A 24,037-nucleotide genomic window follows, 5' to 3' on the forward strand; every position below is an offset into this window, starting at 1 on the left:
GCAGTGCAGGGGATCCAAAATAACTGTGCCACCAGGATCTTGCTTTTGGGCTCTTGAATGGTAACGAGAATGGAACTGGCAGCTTCAGATGTACAAGTCTGGGTGCAATTTAGATAGATACAATTGAATGAGGAGGATCATCAAGAGATTATGTTCAATAAAGTTTCCTGGGAGAGAACTGCATTTTACAGTATCCATGATCAAATTGTGGCCCTTATTTTTAATTAGTAAGTCTAATGTCCATTTTGGATTTTGCTTTCTTGATGTAGTTTTTTATTTATGCTTTGAGCTTAATCTACAAGTAGGAATTTTTTGTGTTCTTTTTTTTTTTTTTAACTTTGGAGGCACCTCCTTTTTTAGAGATTTCATACAATATAAAATTTTGTTCTTACTAGTGAGCTTTATGATTTTTTTCCCCTGAAATACAAACCACAGGCTAAAATTTTTCTTTATTCTGAATGCAGAGGTTGAAAAATTTTAAAGAAAAATTTCAGTGTCATTATGGTGCACATATTAATGGTGGTAAGACCTGGAATTTACAGTAAGGCATTACTATATTTTAATCTAAAATGTTAACTCTTGTGCAAAACATGAAAAAGACTCGAAGTAAAGCTTCCGCAGAGCTCTGAGAGGTCTGATGGGTGAAGCCAACATTCGTTTTGCTCGTGGAGAACATGAGGAGGCAATTATTGATGTGCATGGAGATTATAAGACAAGGTACTTCCTTGTGGGAATTATTTAGAATAGTTTCATCATCTGACTTTTCCAACTAATTGAGAAAACACTAACCTTTGATATATGGGAAGTATATTTAGAAAATATATTCAGAGATGATTGTGATTCCTCAAAGAGTAGAAGTTTTCCAGAAAATAAAATTCAAATTATATATTTATTATACTTTTTATTCTACATCTGTGTTTTTATATTTTTTGAAGGAGCATTCTCAGTAGTATTTGGGGGAACCTTGTGGTGCGAGGGACCATCTTGGGACCTCACACTTACACAGTGGCTTGCTCTCCCACTTGAACCAATTCCTGGCCCTTTTATTTGCTTCTCCCCCTACCTCTTGGTATTAGGGCTTTAAAATTTTTTTAATCTCTTGTTTGTTGGTTGTGGTTTTTGGACCATATCCAGCAGTACTCAGGTGTTACTCCTGGCTCTGCAGTCAGGAATCACTCCTGGCAGGTTTGGCGACCATTTGGGATGCCAGAGAGTGAACCCAGGTTGGTCATGTACAAGGCAAATGCCCAACCTCTATCATATCGCTCTGTGACCCTCTTTTTTAGTTTTGTTTTAAGCTTGGTCATCCCTGGTGCTATGAGGGTTCGGCCAGAGGTTGAGCTTGGGGCCATCTACATTTGAAGCAGATATTCTTACTACTTGAGTTGTACCTGTTTTTAAAGGATGGCAAATACATACTGTTAAAATCACTTAAGAGTATTCTTTTGTTCCCCCCCCCCTTTTTTTTTTTAAATTAAGCAGGTTTTTTAAGTCAACTTTTTGGTAAATAACATAATTTATACCTCTTCAATTAAACTTCAAGCTTTGGGCAGATAAAGTTATCTTCAAGGTGACTATGACAAGTCAAATGTTAAATTATTATAAATACTCATCTATAATGTATTTAAGTATAAAAACTTTCTTGATGTGTTGCCAAATGATATACCCTGTATAGTGATTGGGAAGTTGTAATTAGTGTAACTTTTTATTTATCCTGTCAGTATTTTGGGCATTCATTTCACTTAGAGTACTTTTCCCCAGTTATTCATCAGGATAATTTGAAGTCTCTGCTTTTCTTTTTTTTTTTAAGTTCTTCAGAAATGAATTTGACCAAACAAACATTTTTTTAGGGAGATGCTTTGCTTAGCTTCTATTTTCCAATTTTACTTTGTATATTTCAATTTGACATTTCTTTTTTGTTTTTTGAAGTGCCAGAGTGAACTATAGTGGATAGGCTGCTTGCATTGCACGTGGCCGATCCAGATTCAGTCACAGCATCCCAAATGGTCCCCCAAGCCCACTGGAGTAAAGAGTTAACAGTAACCCCTGAATGTCACCAGTTGTGTCCCCAGCACAAGACAAACAAATTTATCTTTAACAATTATTTTAATCTATCATCAAGAACTTTATTTTAGCTTGTTGTTTTAGAGCAGGGGGTCCTCAAATTTTTTTAAACAGGGGGCCAGTTCACTGACCCTCAGACCATTGGAGGGTCTGACTATAGTAAAAACAAAACTTATGAACGAATTCTTATGCACACTGCATAAATTTTATTTTGCAATAAAGAAACAAAACAGATACAAATATGATCTGTGGCCCGTGGGCCATAGTTTGAGGACCACTGTTTTAGAGATTCAGTTTCAAGTGGTTCCACTGTTCACTTTAATTTCCTTTTGGAGACTATCGACCCACTCAATTCACGCCCTCTCATGAAACATCAGCTGTGCTGGTATGGTTGATGTTTATTGGGTTATATTTGCAGAGTTATTCAACCATAGTTAGCCTTAGTAAAGGGAAATTTTTATAAAGGGTACATGGTGGAGGATAGGTTTTTTTCATGACATTCTTTGCATGAAGAAAAGAATACCTTTATAATGCCAAAAATATGTGAAACCCAAATTATGAGAATATAGTATCTTTCTAAATTTTATGTGTTTGCATTGCTTTGCTAAAGTTCAAGAGTTCAAGTATAAAAATGTTGAATCCATGTTTGAGCTATTCAACTGACATTAGCTCAGGCCTCTTTTCTAATTTGGTATGTGATTATTTTTCTTTTGATTTGTGATAGCTCCTCTGGCTTACGAGCCATTCTCTACTCTTGCTGTGCTCTATGAAGACCAAGGCGACATGGAGAAGTCACTGCAATTTGAGTTGATTGCTGCACATTTAAATCCCAGTGACACAGAAAAATGGGTCAGATTGGCAGAAATGTCTATGGAACAAGACAATATTAAGCAGGCTATTTTTTGCTATACGAAAGGTAATTAAAATACTTTTACTATGTTTGATTTAAAAATATTGCATAAATTGGGGCTGGAGAGATAGCATGGAGGTAAAGCATTTGCCTTTCATGCAAGAGGTCATCGGTTCGAATCCCAGCGTCCCATATGGTCCCCTGTGCCTGCCAGGAGCAATTTCTGAGCATGGAGCCAGGAGTAACCCCTGAGCACTGCCGGTTGTGACCCAAAAAACCACAAAAATATTGCATAAATAGGTTTGTTTTCTTTTCAATATTTGTACTTGGGGGCCGGAGCAATTGTGCAGCAAATTGGTGTTTGCCTTGCATGCAGCTGATCAAGGATGGACCTCGGTTCGGTCCCTGGCATCCTATTTGGTCCCCCAAGCCAGGAGTGATTTCTGAGCACAAAGCCAGGAGTAACCCCTGAGCGTCACTGGGTGTGGCCCAAAAACAAACAAACAAAAAACTTGTACTTGATACTTGGGTATATTAAACCCCAAAAATATATATTTTATTATACCTGCCATGTATTTCAGGTCCCTTTCTGTTGATGTTTAAAGGCAATATTATTTATACTGTGAACTGATGTATAATCAAAGTTGGTAGACAGTACTTTTAATATTCTGTCAAATTAATGTTAGCTGTAAGCTGTTTCTTTTTTTTTTAATAATATTTTATTTAAACACCTTGATTACAAACATGTTTGTGGTTGGGTTTCAGTCATGTAAAGAACACCCCCCATCACCAGTGCTACATTCCCATCACCAATGTCCCAAATCTCCCTGCTCCCCACCCCACCCCCGCCTGTACTCTTGACAGGCTTTCTATTTCCCTCATACATTCTCATTGTTGGGATAGTTCTCAGTGTAGTTATTTCTCTAACTAAACTCATCACTATTTGTGGTGAGCTTCATGAAGTGTGCTGTAGCTTCCAGACCTCCTCTCTTTTGTGTAAGCTGTTACTTGATGGTTAGCCACTAACCAGATGAAGACTAAAAATGTTGATTCATATATGATCTTAGATCCAACTAGTTCAGAGTCCTATGGATAGATTTAATCCACTTGGTTCCATTGAAGAATTAGTGTATTAAATTTTTTAAGGGGCCGGAGAGATAGCATGGAGGTAAGGCGTTTGCCTTTCATGCAGGAGGTCATCGGTTCGAATCCCGGCGCCCCATATGGTCCCCTGTGCCTGCCAGGAGCAATTTCTGAGCCTGGAGCCAGGAATAACCCCTGAGCACTGCCGGGTGTGACCCAAAAACCAAAAAAAAAAAAAAAAAAAAAAAATTTTTTAAAAAAGAGCAGATCGTAACCAAATACTGTGAACCTTTTGTGATCAGCTCATAATTTATATTTCCTTCATTTCTTTTTAGCTCTTAAATCTGATCCTACTAATGTCCATTTTCTGTGGGAGCGATCAAGCCTTTATGAACAGATGGGAGACCATAAAATGGCAATGGACGGATATCGGCGAACATTAAACCTGCTGGCACCTACTGATGGAGAACGTTTTATGCAGTTATCTAGAGAAATGGCAAAGTAAGCTTGGACTGAATTATATATAGTTTTACTGCAGTTCATGAAACTTTTTATATTTTATTTGTGCTTAAGAGATCTTTTATGTTTTGTTTCTTTTTTCCAGCATCAGGTATTAAACCAAAGTCTTAACACATGCAAGGCATCTACTTCGTCATTAAGCCACATCCTGTGTGAGCTTTCTTTTTTTTAAGCTTTATTTCTCTTGTGTTTCCAAGTCAAGTATAATTTCTTTGAAAAAATATTTACCTTTAAAATGCTCATAAGTTTCAAAGAGGCCATAATCTGAAAGTCCCCAGTTTGTGCAATAATAAAATGTTTGAGATCCTTTATAATAATTATACTTTGAACCAGTATTAGCATTTTTTATTTTAGTTTTTTATATCTTTATTTAAACACCTTGATTATAAATATGATTGTAGTTGGGTACTTTGAGCCAGTATTAGCATTTAAAGGCAACTTTTTTCTTCATGGTATAGCACATGCTAATTCATTATATATTTTTTCATTAAATATATATATGTGCCCTACTTCATTTACTTCTCTCATAGTTCTGCTTATACTTATGACATATCTGTGTGGTACACTTTCTGAGAATGACTGATTAGTTTGGTACGCTGGGCCAGCTGGTGAGGAAGACTTTGGAACATCTGAGAATGGGTTTCTTCAGTTGATCTTTGATAAAAGGAGAGAAGGGCAGGACACTTGAGGAGATGTGTGTAGTAATGCTCATAATGTTGGGCCATGGAGAAGAAGGAGGGTTAGAACAGGAAAGGTTCAGAGACTGAAAATGTGACAGGGTCATGGCTTCAGAGATTCAGTTGAGGTAGAAGACTTTGTGTTGGGCTATAGAAGAAATGAGTTGGGTGATGGAGGTAGAATTTGGAAAGTGAGATACTTGACATGACGTTGCACAATTTCCTCTGGATTATCTCTGATTAATGTTTCATCTTATTATTTTAATTTTATTTTTCTACCCCACCAGCACAGTTTTCTTCCTGTTAATGTTAAATGACAGGTTTGCATACAAATCTGACTGTGGTCCTGGCCATTTTAGCTATGGTACTTGCCAGATCACACATCGTTGTGCTTAGACACTTGGCAGCAATACTTAACCAAAGCTGGAACTCCCTTTGTTGTGGTGCTTCAACACACAGTTTAGTCAGGCAAACAATGTTATAGTACTTGCCAGGGGTTGCCATACTCACACGCATGCTTGCAAGGGTTTCAGTTCCTTATCATGGAGCTTCCAAATGCTTATAACTCCAGTATTTTCTAGGGGCCACATTCCTTTTTGTGGCTCTTAACACACCCTGGCTTCAGTGCAGCTGGCATTCACTAGCAGCACTGAGGATCATGAGCAGCAAAGTTGCCAGGGTTGCACCTGGGGCATGTAGAACCTAGGAATTGACCTTCTTGAGTCTGCTTGCAAGGGTGCTGCTTTCTACCAGTGCACTAGTCCTCCAGGCTTAGCTGAATTACCGGACCTGCCTCTTCTTATTCTACCCTCCCACCACTGTGCAAAGTGTCATACTCAGAGGCTCCTGCATGAGAAAGGGAAAGATTGTTTTCTCTCATAACCATGATTCCAGCTCCAATTTCTTGCAGATTAAAAAATTCTAATCAAGAGCTTCAACATGGAAATGAATTTTATAATCTGACTTAAATGAGTATTCATTTTACAATTTTTTAAGGAGTTATTATGAAGCCAATGATGTTATGTCGGCTATTAACATAATTGAAGAAGCTTTCGCCAAACACCAGGGCCTCGTCTCCAAGGAAGACATTAACATAGCAGCCGAGCTATATATTTCCAACAAACAGTATGACAAGGCTTTAGAGGTGAGAACGCGCTTAGATTGTCAACATGTTTCTGTATTCCAGAATTCTCAAAAGTTAACATTTCTCATTTATGTATATTGCTTGATGTCATAATTCTTTGTTTCCTTCCTTTGTTTCCTTCCTTTGTTTCCTTCCTTCCTCCTTCCTTCCTTCCTTCCTTCCTTCCTTCCTTCCTTCCTTCCTTCCTTCCTTCCTTCCTTCCTTCCTTCCTTCCTTCCTTCCTTCCTTCCTTTCATTTTTGGGCCACACCTGGTGACACTCAGGGGTTACTCCTGACTATGTGCTCAGATATCACTCCTGGCTCAGGGCACCATATTGGATGCCAGGGATCCTGAGTCAGCCTCATGCAAGGCAAACGCCCTACCGCTGTGCTATTGCTCCAGCCCCTCTTTATTTAAAATCTATATGTAATCAATTCTAGAATCTATAGCAATTCTGTGAATATAAAACCATAGTTATCATGATGAAAGCAGTTGCCACTATAAGTGTTAGAAGTATATCTTTAGGGTGCTGACTAAGCTCAGATTTTAATTCCTAAATTGTTGGGGAAAGAGATAATTTTATATGGAGAAATTACATTTCTTTAGACAGTTAATATGATACAAAAATTGGAGGCTTAGAGAGATAATACAGACTATGAGGTGTTTGCCCTGCATTTGACCACCCCAGGTTCTGTGCCTGGCACCCACTGTTGTCCCTGAACTATTGTCCCACCAGTAGTGACCTCTGAGTGCAGAGCAAGAGTAATCCCTGAGCACTGCTGAGTGTGGCCCCAGAACCAAATATAAATGGTAAAAGAATGCCAGTGTAGGGGCCAAAGAGATAGTAGAACAGGTAGGGCACTTGCCTTATGGCAGATTTGGGTTTGATCCCCAGCACCCTCTCTATGATCCCTTCAGTTCCTCCAGAAGTGTTCCTAAGTATAGAGCCAGGAGTAAGCCCTGAGCCACTTCTGGGTGTGACACCAAAACAAAAATGTCACTATCACAGTGATATTTTATTCTTTTTTTTTTTTTTTTTTTTGGTTTTTGGGCCACACCCGGCGGTGCTCACGGGGTACTCCTGGCTGTCTGCTCAGAAATAGCTCCTGGCAGGCACAGGGGACCATATGGGACACCGGGATTCGAACAAACCACCGTTGGTCCTGGATCGGCTGCTTGCAAGGCAAACACCGCTGTGTTATCTCTCCAGGCCCGATATTTTATTCTTAAAAGACTTGCTATCTTTTGTCCATTTCTATGTTGTAAGGATTATTTGAACTAACTCTACAGACTTTGTATTTTTTTTGTATTTTATTTTATTTCTTTTGGGTCACACTCAGCAGTGTTCAGAGGTTACTCCTGGCTTTGCGCTCAGAAATTGCTCCTGGCAGGCTTGGTGGACCATATAGGATGCTGGGAATCAAATCGGGGTCTATCTGGGGTTGGCTGCAATCAAGGCAAATGCCCTACTGCTGTGTTACTGCTCCGGCCCCAATCTTTGTATTTTTAAAAAGTTTTTTCATGTATACTTCTTGAGTCACTGTCTTTGTTTCCCCTATGTTTTTTTTTAGGTGATTACAGACTTTTCTGGTATTGTGCTGGAAAAAAAGTCTGCAGAAGGTGGCATTCTAGAGGAGAATACAGGTAGTTTATCAGCATGTGAAATCAAATATATATAATCTTCTTTGATTCATTTTGTGGCATATTAAAGTTAGTGGTCAATGTTCTTATACAAGATTTTATAAAAGCACTTTTTCTTCAGTGAGATTTCTTTTTCTTTGAGTAGTCTTTCACAGTTAATCTTTGAGAAAAGTTTTTTATAAATGCTTTTGGTTTGTCAGCCCAGTTGAACTTGGTATTTCTTATTTAACTAGGGTCATTTTGGGGCTAGATGACAAAAGAATGAATTACTGAGCATATACTTTATGAAAACTGTTTATATTTAAATCAAGTTCTTTTTTCAAAAATGACTTAAAACACTTACTGGAAATGTTTTATTTCAAATTAAACATTTGCATAAAGAATCTAAATAAATACTTCTGCCTTACATTGTTGGAAAACTTAAACTGCAGAATCAGGGAATAGTTTTGGAAGGCATCCCTGAAGTATGATTGTGGTTTCATTTTCAGCTCCATCCCTAGACCCAACAGTTTTCTTGGTACCACATCTACTAGCAGGTTCCTTAAACATTCGAATTGATCTTTCTGGCCAGAATAGATATCCCCGTTTTTCTAAGAAAATTCATTTTATTACAGGCCATTCTTATCTCATGAGGCTTTTGATGGTAGAGGAGCTAGAAGACGAATTGACACTGACTTATTTTTAGTTCAAAATATTTCTATCTGTCCTGTAGTGACCCATACAATTTCCATACTTATCAGATTCTTTAGATTAATACATAATTCTTTTAAAAAATACAGGACAAAAAAGAAAACACCTATGTAATTGACCCATTGTAAAAGAAAGTAGTAATTTCAGTTCAATCAGTGTGCACTGATTTTATGTAGGTAAACCCAAGATGAGATATGGGACAAAATAAATTTTGAAGTGGCAAGTTTTGGGAATGAAAAGCCCAATTCAATGATAGTTTTCTACTAGGCGTGTGTACTATATATGTGATAAGTATATGGAAGCATGGAACATTTCCCACTTTCAAATAAGGAGGGCTTCAAATAAAGTTGCATTGAGGGAGAATTGAGGAGGACAGTCTGCTAAGACCAGAGGAGATTTTAGCGGAATTCTAGATTCCTATGAGGAAGTCATTTCTGTGAGAAGACTGCTACAGACAGAATCAAATAGGGAAGATCTGTTGGAGATTTTAACTGGTTAGCATAGGAAGAATGAGTTGAGTAAGGAGTGCCACAGGGTCTATCTTAGATTAAAGCTGAGTCTGAAATTGTTATTTTGAGATCATAATTTCTAGTTCAGATCTTCTAAAATTATATATTTGTGTTAGGGATTATTGCTACCTTTTTTTCTAAGAAAATATTAAATACAGAATTGCATTCAAATTATAGTATAAATAGTTATTGCATATCTGCATCAGTAATATGGGAATAGTTAATGTAAATCAGTGACATCTCAGTTTTAAGTACTGATGTTTTTCTTTAATAGATACAATAAAGGTACATCTAAAAATGTGTAGCATCTTAAAAGATTTGTTCTCTTGTTTGACAAGAGATGACCAGATTAAAACACTTCCAAAGTGTTTTTTTGTTTTTTTGTTTGTTTTTGTTTTGTTTTGTTTTTGGGTCACACTTGGCAGCGCTCAAGGGTTACTCCTGGCTCTATGTTCAGAAATCACTTCTGGCAGGCACAGGGACCATATGGGATGCTAGGATTAGAACCACCGTCCTGGGCCCGGAGAGAAAGCACAGCGGCGTTTGCCTTGCAAGCAGCTGATCCAGGACCAAAGTGTTGGTTTGAAGCCAGGTGTCCCATATGGTCCCCCGTGCCTGCAAGGAGCTATTTCTGAGCAGACAGCCAGGAGTAACCCCTGAGCACTACCGGGTGTGACCCAAAAAAAAAAAAAAAAAATAAAGAACCACCGTCCTTCTGCATGAAAGGCAAACACCTTACTTCTATGCTATCTCTCTGGCCCCTCCAAAGTTTTAATGGGAGCAAAGATGATTTCCTAAGATCTCTTGTCATTGGGGTTATCAGTGCCATTCCCAGCTCTATGTAATAGAACTTTTATCATGTTTTATATTTGCATTTTCCTTCTCACTTGTTCTATTCTCTGGCTAATTTAAAGGGGTATAATACATAAAAAATAATCCTCAAATCTCTGAGAACTTCCTACTTCATAATTTCACTCACTACATACTTTATTATAGGAAGTTATAACTATAAACTTAAATGTATTACTAAAGCTTCTGGATTACTTAGGTAATAGAAATTCATGTTTTGAAAGTGTTTGTGGCCACAAAATAAGATTTGTAAAAGATTGTACTGTTAACATTTTTGATAATAAGTATTTTTTTAGCTGTTGGAGATATAAATAATATATGTTTATTATTGCCATTCAGGCATTGACTTAGGGTCAACATTTATCTGATCAAACTAGTTAATATTTCAGGTGCCACTTTGCCCTTTGAATGTCTGTAGCATTTTGTCTTTAAAATATAGTTGATTTTAATTCTTAATTTGATAGTGAGTTTATGACTTCTACTTTATTTTGTTTTTATATCTGTTTGCATTTTAATTACAGCCTTCCTGTGAACTACATGATTTTAGACTTAAGTCTATTTTCAACATAAGGTTGGGTTTTAATTTTTGAATTGTTTTGAAATCAAATTCTCAATTTACATATTTATTTATACTATATGTTGAATAAGTATACCAAACCTATTATTGACAGAAGAAATTGCCATGAATGTAGATTTGATCTTGTAGGTTGCCTTTGTCTTTATGGAATGCTGCTGGGTAGTGTAGACTCATCAGCCCTGCACTGAACACTGAAGCTTGCACCAACAGATCAAGTGTTGCCCAGAGAGAATCCCAGGCCTTCAGGCACTGCTGGGAGACTCTTGCAAGGAGCAAAAAAAAACAGCCCCAGTATTGTTTTATCTTTTCCTTTGGCTCTTTGCACTGAAAACAAAGAAAGCTTTTGAATTCAAGAAGTGTAGAGGGAGGGATTGGTTGTTATGAAGCCTGTCCGGGCGCCAGATGTAGTGGGATGGATCGATTGTTCCACTGTCCCCAAGGAAGGAAGGAAAATCCCATGCCTCCTATTTGGGGAGGACAGGAGGTGTTGGTCTGGTTTTAGTATTCCGCAATAAGTGATCCACACAGATATGAAGATTTTAGCAGGCAAGAAAAACTCTCAAAGAAAGCTGTTCACCCACAAGCCTGTTGCTCCACCACATGGAACCACAAGCTGAGATGATAGCCCCCTCCTCCAATTTTCTGCTTTCCATTTATTGAGAACCAAACAAAATCACTTCCTATAGTGGGAGGGGGAAAAGGCAGGCAGAGAGAACACAGTTACAAATGGGAACTATATCAAAAGCCTCCATTTACCTCACAAAGAAGAAAGGAGTTCATCTATTGTTGATTGACTTTTTTTTTTTTTTTTTTGGTTTTTTTTTTTTTGGGGGGGGGGGGAGGCCACATCTAGCAGTGTTCAGGGGTTACTCATGATTCTGTGTTCAGAAGTCACTCCTGACAGGCACAGGGGACCATATGGGATGCTGAGGATTGAACCTGCGTTGGCTGTGTACAAGGCAAATAACCCTACCCTCTGTGCTATTGCTCTAGCTCTCTTGATTAACGTTTTTTGTCTTTTAATTCTCTGTAGTTATGATGTAAGGTGTAGGCTTTGGATATTGAATAAATTATGTGAAAAAGATGAGGAAGAGTAATTGTTACCAAAGATAAGCTGAAGGAAAGGGTCAGAAGCTAATGATAGAGTGAGCCAAACTTAAAATTTATTATGAAATTATTTTCTTTGAAGTAAAATAAGTGAGGCCTTTATTTTTTTTGCTTGTTTCATTTTCTCTAAACCCTAAGCTTGATATAGAGGAGCTTTTTGTCTGTGTATTTTATAGCTGATGAGATTGTTACCTGCACGATACCTGATGGTGTGCCCATAGACATCACAGTAAAGTTGATGGTCTGCCTGGTCCATCTCAACATCCTTGAACCACTGAATGTAAGTAACTTTCAGATTTGTATTTAATCTGGGCAGGTGGCTGGGTAGGTACTCAAAGGACTGGTATGCATATATTTCATGGAAAGTCCTGACGTTACTACTCTGTACATATGATTCCCCCAAGCATTGCTGACTTGCCTCCTACCCCCCACAAATATTTGTATTTACAAATATAATGTTTGTATTTACAAATAGAGTCCTATAGAAATATTGTATTTCTTACAGGAGTTTTAAGAGCACTTTATGTTTCACATTTCTTATTAACCAGGAAGTAACAATAAAAATCAAATAATTTTTGTATGACTATCTTATAAAGACTAAAAGAGTTTTGGAGTATGACTTATAATAAGTTTGTTGTTGGGTTTTTTTTTTTTGTTTTTGTTTTTTGTTTTTGTTTTTGGGCCACACCCAGTGACGCTCAGTGGTTACTCCTGGTTATGCACTAGAAATTGCTACTGGCTTGGGGGACCATATGGGATGCTGGGGTATTGAACCATGATCCTTCCTAGGCTAGTGCATGCAAGGCAAATGCCTTACTGCTTGCACCACCACTCCAGCCCCCTAATAAGTTTTTTAAGGGCCAGAGATATGGCACAACAGTAGGGCATTTGTGTGGCTGATCCAGGACAGACTTGAGTTCAGTTCCTGGCATCCCATATGTTCCCCTGAGCCTGCCAGGAGTGATTTCTGAGCACAGAGTCAGGAATAACCCTTGAGCACTGCCGGGTGTGGCCCAAAAACAAAGAAAAAATGGTTTTTTTAAATAACTGCTATTCAGAGATAATCATTTGAAATTGGGTCTTTTAAACAGTTGGTCACAATTTTGATAGCTTTCCTCTTGCTGATTTCTGATCATGTATTTCATTGAATTTTAAAAAATCTATTGGACTCATACTTTATAGACTTCGTTAAGGATTTAATAAAATGTATCATTTTCTGCTCTCATATCTTTTCTTCTAATGGAATTAGGTAAGTATAAAGTAAATCTATAAAATATAAATTAGTTGATGATACATGCTCTGGAGAAAAAATGGAAAAACAAAATATTGGGAGTCAAAGGAGTTAAAATTTCAATTAGGAAAAAAAAATTTTATTAGAATGTTCTACTCATCATTCCTGTGGATTTGAATAATAGCTATGCAGAGTAGAGGGTTCCTGTTGCAGGCTCATTTCATTCTGTACACTAAATGTATCATCCCATTTTCTCTTGTTTGAGAAATCTTAATGTTATTTCCCTTGTAGTTGAGGCCTTACTTCTTCCTATTGCTCTCTTTGATTTTTGCTGCTTGAAGCATTAATGTGAAAATACATTGCATGCCCATATTTGTTGCAATGCTTAATACACTAATCAGGTTACAGAAGCAACCCATATTTCTAGTGAGAGATGAATGGTTAAAGAAGTTATGATATATATATGGATATATATATGGAATATTAAGTAGCTGTAAGAAAAGATGAAATCATGCAGTTTGCTGCAATAAAGGTGAAACTGGATGAGTGAGAGGGAATGGGTGAGAGGGAATAGGGGATGAAGGTCTGAGTAGATTTCTCATTGTGATCGTGGAGGGTACATTGGTGGGGTGCAGTAGCTTTGTACATCAATACTATAAACTTTAACCATGTTACCTAAACTATTAGAAAAATATCAAGTGGTCATAAAAGTCCTCTCCTAGGACTTGGGAAACAGTTCCTGTGGTAGAACATCATGGAACATGTGCAGGGTGCTGAATTCACCACAGTTCTCCCTACTCACTATGCTACTGGGTGTAGCCCTGTAAGGAGCCCTGTTGGCTCCTTAGTATCTCCAGGAGTGAACTCATTAAAGAAATCATATAACTACCCTCCCAGCAAAGCCAGCTCTGAAATAATGACCTGAAAGTAAGAGGAAGGAAGCCATGCACAGGCATGTGAGGGAACCGGGCATCAGACTTGTTTCTAATACCTGCAATACCTACATTTAAGTGGCCTCAGAAATTATGGATCAAGTAAGTAGATGAATCATGAGGCTGAGTTTATTTCAATACAGACACAGGAATGAATAGAAAAAAGGATTGTTTTAGCATCAGATAAGAATTACCAACAGATGTGCAGTTTGTAATGAATGTTTAATGTAGTGCTTTTCCATTGGGGTCTAGCCTCTCTTGACCACCCTGGTGGAGCAGAATCCCGAAGACATGGGGGACCTCTATCTGGATGTGGCGGAAGCCTTTCTGGATGTTGGTGAATATAATGCTGCACTGCCCCTCCTTAGCGCATTAGTCTGCTCTGAAAGATACAACCTCGCAGTAGTTTGGCTCCGACATGCAGGTAATACTTTTTTTTTTTTTGTAGCAAAGAGGAGTTTGATAATTATTGTACAATGCTACTGTTCCACTAAAGCAGGGTGATAATGTGAATTTAATGGCTGGCATGGTTTGGTCTTATTGTACCCTTAAAATATAGGGACATTTATAGTTGTAACCAGTTATCTGAACAAAGAATATTTTTAAAATAAATTAATGTCCTAATGAAAGTATTTCTGGTTTCAAATACTTTGCAGTTTTAGGTGATTTAGGTCTCTAATGATTTGGAGAAATGATCCATATAATTCTAAGTTGAAGGCCTTATCTCTGATAAATATAGCTTGAAAATCTTTTTTATCACCTCTCTTATCCTAGACTTCAGTTAGCAATCAACAAAAGTGTGAAAATAATCATTTGGAATTAAAAAAAAACCTTAAGAAAAATGACTTTCTTAAGGAAATAAATCAGAAATATTCAAATAGAATTTTCTATTGAATCATTACTAAAGTTGCTTTAAAACTTGAAATTTTTGGCTTAATACATGATGGCATAAAGTTTTAATATTTATTAAAATTTAGTATCAGAAATTTCTCTATTATTAAAGAAGCTTAAGATATTTGGAGCTATACTATACAGACTAACAGGAACACTTACATGGGGCCAGAGTCATAGTATAGTGGGTAAGGCACTTTCTTTGCACAAGGTTGACCTGGCTTTATCCCAGACCCCCCATCTGGCCTCTCAAACCCACCAGGAGAGATCCCTGGGGATAATCCAGGAGTAAGCTTTGAACTCTTCTGAGGCTGGCCCAAGAACAAATCAACACTTAAAGATTAAGATGATCCATCATTGGGCCCAGAGAGATAGCACAGCGGCGTTTGCCTTGCAAGCGATCCAGGACCAAAGGTGGTTGGTTCGAATCCGGTGTCCCATATGGTCCTCCGTGCCTGCCAGGAGCTATTTCTGAGCAGACAGCCAGGAGTAGCCCCTGAGCACCGCCGGGTGTGACGTAAAAACCAAAAAAAAAAAAAAAGATGATCCATCATTGGAAGAGAGAACATGAATACAAATGTAATGCCATTATAAAAGATTATGTTTGTTTGAGGGATAGCACAGCAGTGGGGTGTTTGCCTTGCATGAGGCATATCCAGATGGATCTTGGTTTGCTCCCCAGTGCCCCTGGAGCCGGAGCCATTTCTGAGTGATTTCTGAGTACATAGCCAGGAGTAACTCCTAAGTGTCACAGGGTGCCCCCCCCCCAAAAAAAAAGGGCAAAAATAAAAAAGATTAGGTTTGTGGTATATTAGTTTTTTTTTGTTTTTGTTTTTGTTTTGTTTTGGTTTGGTTTGGTTTTGGGGCCACACCTGGCGGTGGCTCAGGGGTTACTCCTGGCTATCTGCTCAGAAATAGCTCCTGGCAGGCTCGGGGGACCATATGGGATGCCGGGATTAGAACCAACCACCTTAGGTTCCGGGTCGGCTGCTTGCAAGGCAAACCGCTGTGCTATCTCTCCGACCCCAGTATATTAGTTTTTATGTTTGTTTTCACATGGTCAGGTCTCACTCATGACTGTATTCAGGAAGCTCATGGGGTGTCAGGGATTGAATCCAGGTCAGCCACATGCACAGCAAGCACCTTTTCTACTGTATTATCTCTTCGGCTAGTTTTAAAGATAATAACAGAGGACTAGGATGTAGCTCCCCTGTAGAGCATTTGCCTTACATTTTGAAGGCTCCTGGGCTCAGTTCCTGGTATTGCAGCATAAATAAGTCAGAGCACCAGACATGAGCGGAGAGTTGAGATTTTTATTCTCTTCCTAAAATAGAAATTAAACTTGATACAAACAGATACATTAGATTTTGTATTTGATTATAATCATGATTCTTATAAATGTAGTTTCCATTTTGAGCTTTTTGTAGCTTAAGAGGAGTGGAATATAAACATTAGAGTCATAAATCAAAATGATTAAAAAACTTTTGATTCAGTCTCTAGATAGGAAAAATTGTTAAAAGAAGTGGGTACTTTACAAAATATGGTACCCTTCAAAGTAAAAATCAAACATTATGAGAAATGCCATTATGATATGTTAATCTTTTTGTTTCCGATCTATAATTTAACGCTTATATTGAAAGATATGAGAATATTTTTGGAAGCAAAATTCCTTTTTAGTAGATAATTTAAGTGAAAAAATGAAGGATTGAAGAGGACCTGTCTTAGTGTGGCTGTCGGGAACAATGAAGAAATGTTTATAATACTTATTTCCAAGTTCAAATGATAGATTTTAGTGATCTCTTGGCATGGTTTAAGGGTTAGGGGACTCTCAACTGATTGGCATAATTTTCAGGATAGAGGAATAATCTCACTTCAGAGCACTCATCCAGATAAAAGAATTAAGCTAGCAAGGTGAGAGGAAGCAGTTGATGTTGAATAATGGATATGATCACAAGAGCTAGGAGCCCGTTTGTGAATAGAATGATTAACTTCTGCAAGCGAGAAGACTGTGAAGGTGAGGACCAGACAGAGGGTCCTCTATGAAGGGTGCAGCCTCATGGGAGGAGGGACCTGCTGTTGCTAAATTTAGATTTTCTGAAAGAACCCAGTAATCTGAAGTTTATGGAAATCTTGTTTTTTTTTTTTTTAAATGTTAGTAATTTATTGATTTTAAAGGTTTTTTTTGTTCTGTTCTCACAAAATATTTCTCTAAGTTAAATTGATCCTGCTAACTTGTATTTTCTGCCTTATATACACGTAGATGTTTACTGTGGTGTCATTTATTAGAGTAGAAATGTAGAAATAACTTAAATGTCAAATAATGTATTAAGTAATTTACAATTACAGTGATTCAAAATGCCAGTTAAGACAAAATGAAAGCAAAATGCTAAATGAATAAGTCAAAACTCCAGCTTGTTGGGCCAGAGTGATAATAAACTCTGATTGGGCACTTGGCTTGCATGGAACCTACCCAGTTCAATCCACAGTATCCCTTTTCTGGTCCTCCTGATCCCCACCAGGAGTAAGCCCTGAGCACTGCTGGGTTTACCCCCTTAAAAAATTGTGTTTGTATCTGCTGATTATCTTATTGTAACAATTTGTAATTAGAGCGCTTAATAGATATTTAGAGATAATTGTTTCAGCATTCTAGAAATATTGATATAATTCTTAAAAATGGAGAAGAGAATTAGCCACCTTACAAGTTGTAGTCACTGAATATACTTTATTTCAACATCTTAGAATGTTTAAAGGCGTTGGGCTATATGGACCGGGCTGCTGAAAGCTATGGTAAAGTGGTTGATCTGGCCCCACTTCACTTGGATGCAAGAATCTCCCTCTCCACTCTTCAGCAGCAGTTAGGCCATCCTGAAAAGGCTCTGGAGGCTCTGGAACCGATGTATGATCCGGACACATTAGCACAGGATGCCAATGCAGCTCAGCAGGTGGGCCCTGTAACATCAGAGGGGATTTGTTTGGGGGTGATGGAGTTTAAATCTCTTTCATTAAGGATAACTACAGCATATATCCAAAAGTTTGGGATTTGTATATTAAACTGAGCATTTGGAAAAATGACTTTTGCTATCAAAATTCAGCCATCCATTAGACATTTCCTGACATATTAGATCAGGAGTGGCGAACAAGTTCGACACAAAGAGCCAAAATTTAAACTCTGAGAGTCAGAGAGCCACACCACGCAGTGACCTGCCAAAACAGACAAACACTCACACAAAGGCATATAATTTTAACAATGATCTATGAAACACATATTGCATTTTGCCATTTTGAGTGAGGGTCAAGATCCTGCAGTGATGGTGAGGGTGTGCTGCGTCCTCCACACTAAGAACTCACGGCAAGATGTGACCCAACATGTGACGCACGGGTCCCGTCCCTCCCCCCTCCCCTCCACCCCACCCCCCCTACTGGCCCATGCAGTTGTTTCCGAGGGATGGGAGACGGGATGACGCAGCCTGGGGACAGGACTATCCCTCGGAGATCTCTCCTCAGAGGTCCCTCCTCAGAAGCAGCAGAACAAAATCCAAACTTGGCAAAGAGCCACAGTATACAAAGTAATGATAAGAGGCAAAGAGCCGCATTCATTTTGGCCAGGAGCTGCATGCGGTCGAGCCGCGTGTTCGCCACTCTTGTATTAGATCTTAGTTACTGTGAAAAACTTTAAAGCAAATATTCTTTTTTTGGTTTTTGGGCCACACTCAGTGGTGTTCAGGGGTTACTCTTGACTCCGCACTCACAAATTGTTCCTGGCAGGCCTTGGGGGGCCATATGGGATGCTAGAGATGGAACCCTGGTCCATCCCAGGTTGTCCGCATACAAGGCAAACATCCTACTGCTGTGCTATCATTCTGGCCCCAAAGGCAATTATTGTTATATTTGGTTTCCAAAATGACTGCTCTAAGAAAACAGAATAATAGCAAAAGAATTGGCCATACTCATGATTATGTGCTTATTTATTTAGGAATTGAAGTTACTCCTTCATCGTTCTACTCTGTTGTATTCGCAAGGCAAAATGCCTGGTTATGTGGATGCCTTACTTACCATGTTGGCCATGCTTTTAAAGGTGGGCGATGCTTTTTCTTTATATCAGCCTTGTTGACTTTTGAGGTGTTTTGTGTTTGTTATAAAATCGATTATAATTCACTTTCATTTTTAAGTTCACAATTTACAATTTTTAAAATTCATATTTCTAAAAGTTTAAGAGTTAGATAAAGGTGGAAGAATTAGAGAGTAGCAATATATAGTTGACAGTTCCCTTAAAGTATAAACTGTATTGTAAACTCAGTGACATGAAATCTTTGCTCGTAGATATTTAGAAAAGTGAGAACTGTTGTATTAACAGCTACTGACCTTATAGATAGTACTTGTGCCAAAATAGTTGACTTTGCAATGTTACTTTCAAAATATGATATTCTTTCCAAGTCTGATTTTATCCAAAGAGGTAGTCATGTTTGTATTTGGATTTGTTATAGTTCAGCATGAATTGCCTTTTTCCTTATTAAGTTGAGTAATGTAGCTCAAAAATGTCAAGAAAAAAGAAAGTCTGTACTGATTACTTTTATGTATAGGCAGTAATTTGGCTGCTTTTTTCCTTCATTAAAGATATTTACTGTGTACTGTAGATTTTCTTTTAAAAATCTGTAATTAAGACTCAAACTATTTCTTTAATTCAGGTAGCAATGAATAGAGCCCAAGTTTGTTTGATATCAAGTTCTAAGTCTGGAGAGAGACATCTCTACCTTGTTAAAGTGTCAAGAGATAAAATATCAGACAATAATGACCAAGAGGCAGCTAACGGTGATGCAAAAGGTATTTATTTCCACTTTATAATATAAAACCTGGCTGGATTGAAATACTGTCCAGTGATATAACACATGCCTTGTATGTGTGCAATTCTGGGCTCAGACTCAGATATATAAAACAAGAGACTATTTGGTTTGGGGTTTCTCCTTATTCTCCACTCAATCAATTGTTGTAGTGTTCTAGGACCATTTTGGATGCCAGGGATCGAACCCAGGTCAGCTGTGTGCAAGACAAGAACCCTACCTGCTATTCTTTCTCTCCAGCCACCAAAGAACTCTTAAAACAACACCTGAAATAATATAATTAAAAAGATACCTTTTCAAGTACAGCAAAATATTCTAATCTAAATCTCTCAATTATTCGTTTGGTGGGGGTAGAAGAAGGGATGGTATCAAGGAAGAAAGTGAGGGGCAGGAAGAAGGGAAAGAAGAAAGGAATGGATGCAGATGTGAGGAACAGTGAAAAGAAGATGGAGGGAGTGAGAGGAAGAAAGGACTCTTGGTGAGAGGGATCCAGAAAGGGAACTAAGAGGGATTCCCGTGATTATCAGCTGTTATATATGAAAGTATTTCCGTAAGACTATTATCTCTGCCTGTTATCCCACTTTTACCTTCCAGGTGGGGGGCGCTTTTGAGAGCCTAATAAATAGTCTGGGAGCGTGGTGCTCGGGGTCCTTTGGTAGAGTTTACAGGCTGGCTCCAGGTGTTTTTTGGAGCTGGTAGTAGGCTGACAAAGGACTCTCTGCACCCAGCCTTTTTACCCCTTTACCCTCCTGTCTGTGTGGATTATTTGCTGTGGATAAATATTATCAAGATCTACTCCCCTGGGGCCTGGAGAGATAGCACAGCGGCATTTTCCTTGCAAGCAGCCAATCCAGGACTAAAGGTGGTTGGTTTGAATCCCAGTGTCCCATATGGACCCCCGTGCCTCCCAGGAGCTATTTCTGAGCAGACAGCCAGGAGTAACCCCTGAGCAACGCTGGGTGTGGCCCAGAAACCAAAACAAAACAAAACAAAACAAAAAAAAAACAAACAGAAAAAGATCTCCTCCCCCCACAAGGGGGTAGGGGAATAGGAATCAATTTCTCATTCTGGGAGCTCTTTAAGGATACACTGATAACCAGTCAAGGTGTAAACAGAGCTCAGCCATTCAGTACTTCTCAGGCACTGTAGTGTTAGGGACCACTAAGGATACATCCAGCAATGCCGGGGCCCTCCAGGTCTATACTTGGTGATGCTTGGGTGGCCTTTAGGTATATATTGAGAATTAAGCCAAGTTCCATAAATGCAAGGCATATTCACCAACCCCTGTACTTTCTCCCCATCTCTGCATTTTTATTTTTTAATTAAAAAAAAGTTAAAAATCTTGGCTTTTTCCATGAGAAAGCTAAAATAAAGGGCTTGGTATGTAATAGAAAATACGCCTTGCACATGTGAGGCCCTAGTTTGAATCACAGCAACATAAAAACATAACAGATTGATTTTGGCTATTTTGATGAGGGGAGTGATGGCCATTTCCAGGCCAACCAAGGCAAACAATTCAGTGCTGAGTCCTGAGAATACACTGTAGCACTCAGACCCTGCAAGGCCAGAGGCCACCTGGGCCACTCTGGTGCTGCTCCCGAGGTTCCCTGTGTTTCTCAGCAATCCCTGCCGTGCTCTGAGAATCTTAACCCTATACAGATTCCTCAGTTCTGAACTTGGACTTTTTTTTTTGTTTGTTTTTTCGGGCCACACCCGTTTGATGCTCAGGGGTTACTCCTGGCTAAGCGTCCAGGAATTGCCCCTGGCTTGGGGGGACCATATGGGATGCAGGGGGATCGAACCTCGGTCCTTCCTTGGCTAGTGCTTGCAAGGCAGACACCTTACCTCTAGCGCCACCTCGCCGGCCCCTGAACTTGGATTTTTAAAAAGAAAATTTGTGAAGATTAATTGACATACATACACACACACACACACACACACACACACACACACACACATAAAACGTATTGCTTTTTTATGTCCAATTACTTGCTTTATATATGTGTGCATATATATATATATATATACATGTGTATATGTATATGTGTCTATGTATATATGTATGTGTGTATATATATACACTTCATTCACTTCATTCTCTGTTGTGTGTGTGTGTGTGTGTGTGTGTGTGTGTGTGTGTGTGTGTGTGTATTTTATCATGCTCAGGGCCATTCCCAGCTTTGTACTTGAAGATCAGATCCACTGGTCATAACTGGGAGACCACGTGGTATCTGGTATTGTATTGAATTTGTGTCTCTTGAATGTGAAGCATGCTCTTAGCTTGTTGAACCAGCTACCAAGCCCATACATTTATTTTTCACTCTTTCTATTGAGGTACACTGTGATTTATAGTACTATTAATAATAGTTTTTTTTTTTTAATTTGGTTTCTTGCTTTCTCATTCCAACACTGCACACCACCATCAGAGTATATGTCTCCCTTCACATATATCCAACCAAGGACCTTCACACAGACCAACCAAGGACCTGCCATTTCTAACTTCTGGACCCCAGTTAGCTCATTTCTGTAAACAAACGTTCCACTTCTGTATTACTCCTTTACTGTGTTTCTCTATGTCCCATATATGTTACATTGTGGAGGTGGTGATAAATATATACATATAGATAAATTAAGCTAAACTTCTGAAATTCCACAAAACTGTAAAACTATGGAAAGTTGATGGATAATTTCAAAAACTATCTTTTTTACAGATACATAAATTTAAAAAGTTAATAGCATAAGTGTGCTAACACCTTTTAAAATTTTACATGCAATAGGAAATTATACAAACATGATTTTGTGAGGGGAATTAAAAATGTAAAGGAATAAGCCTATGAAAGTTTAAAAATGTAATGTTTGATTTATGGAATCTGTTTCCAGTTCCCAAAAGGCCCCCAGAGTTAGCAACCGGGAGGTTTATCTCAGCTGGAAAATTGAAAGCCTAAATTTATTTGACAGATGTCACAGTAGTGACAAGTGCAAACTCTGAAAATTAGTTGCTTTGACCTAATCTTAAGAAACATGGTTTTTAAAAGCATTTGTTTTTAGCTGGGAAAGGACCAAATTGTAAAATCATGATGTGAGACTCTGATTGTCAGAGAAGCTGATTGTCTAGAAGCAATAGTATAAAATAAGCAAGGTTTTCCAAGAGAGTTGGGAGAGGAGTGAGGATTAGTTGCTATTTCAGATACCTCAGTCCTGCCTTATCCCCATTTTCTTTTTTCTTTTTTTTTTTTTTTTCCTCCCCAGTTTCTTAATTCTGGCCTCATCCCAATCTTTGTCTTCTCTTAGCTTGCATTTGGGGACTCTATTTCCTTAAGTTATTTTATATTTATATGTATGACCTTTCATGTTTGTATTCTGTTTTCCCTCAGTTCAGATTTACTGGTGTTTTTTGTTTGTTTGTTTTTTTGGCTTTTGGTTTCTGCACCACACCCAGTGACACTCAGGGGTTACGCCTGGCTACGTGCTCAGAAATCATTTCTGGCTTGGGAAATCATATGGGATGCAGGAGATCGAACCACAGTCCATCCTAGGCTATCTCGGGCAAGGCAAATGCCTTACCCTTTGAGCCACCACTCCAGCCCCTACTGGTGTTTTTTCTTTCTTAGACTCAAAGCTTTTGTTGTATTGGTTCTTTCTTTCATCATAATGGCGAGCACTTTGTACTGGTGCATCAGCATAGGATGGGCAAGTTCTCTTTGTGCATATGGTCTTCTGGCCTTTACACTTACGTTTACTCATGTTGATAATATTTTTGTGCAGTTGTCATATGAAAGAAATGTGTGCTATTCCATTGGAAAATATTTTCATAATTTAGTGGTGCCAGACCCAGAAGTTCAGGCCTTCACCCTATATTCAATGGTCACTGTGACTACTCACGGGACAATATGCTTTGCCAGGAATTGAGCCAGGATTGGCTGCAAGCAAAGCAGGCACCACATAATTTCTATACTCTCTTCAGCCCCAAATCCATGATTTTTCAGTATGCCCTTATTATGTTGATACCTGTAGTTACTTCTATAAATAATTCTGTAATAAGCATGTTCAGATTTTTGACTAGTTGCTTTTTGATTGATTCCCAAAGAAGATTTACTGGGTTAAATGAACACTAAAAATGTTGTATAGTTTTGGACAGTTTCTGAAGGATTATAAAAGAGAAATTTTTTATGAACAAATAAGGGAAAGAATATTGTGAAAGAAAATGAAATTCTGAGTCTGAGGAAAGAAAACTATAGTCATAAAGGATAGGTGGTGAACAATCTGATTCTTAAAGCATGAATTTGGAAGTTCTTTACTGAACAAATACTTGAATGTTTTACTTGTGTAGAATCTTGTATTCTACTCAGTCATAGAAAGCTCTCCCTGAAAGATCAGGATCCTGGCTAGCACTGAAACAATGTGGTAGTTGGACTTCAGAGAGAACAAACTTGAAATCAAGCATGAAAATTACC

General features: G+C 38.3%; 1 protein-coding gene across 1 annotated transcript in view; it reads left to right on the top strand.

Moving 5' to 3' along the window:
• The first annotated feature begins 600 nt into the window (after positions 1-600).
• Positions 601-24,037, top strand: part of GTF3C3 (general transcription factor IIIC subunit 3) — a 34,474-nt gene continuing 11,037 nt past the window's right edge. Inside the window, exons 1-10 of the mRNA XM_049773195.1 lie at positions 601-717; positions 2,789-2,980; positions 4,333-4,498; positions 6,190-6,337; positions 7,890-7,962; positions 11,868-11,971; positions 14,107-14,278; positions 17,485-17,687; positions 18,719-18,820; positions 19,431-19,566. Coding sequence (XP_049629152.1) covers positions 675-717; positions 2,789-2,980; positions 4,333-4,498; positions 6,190-6,337; positions 7,890-7,962; positions 11,868-11,971; positions 14,107-14,278; positions 17,485-17,687; positions 18,719-18,820; positions 19,431-19,566 — 1,339 coding nt within the window. The 5' untranslated portion in view covers positions 601-674. The remainder of the gene's footprint in view (positions 718-2,788; positions 2,981-4,332; positions 4,499-6,189; positions 6,338-7,889; positions 7,963-11,867; positions 11,972-14,106; positions 14,279-17,484; positions 17,688-18,718; positions 18,821-19,430; positions 19,567-24,037) is intronic.

The sequence above is a fragment of the Suncus etruscus genome, chromosome 5 (assembly GCF_024139225.1).
Source record: "Suncus etruscus isolate mSunEtr1 chromosome 5, mSunEtr1.pri.cur, whole genome shotgun sequence".
Taxonomy (NCBI): domain Eukaryota; kingdom Metazoa; phylum Chordata; class Mammalia; order Eulipotyphla; family Soricidae; genus Suncus; species Suncus etruscus.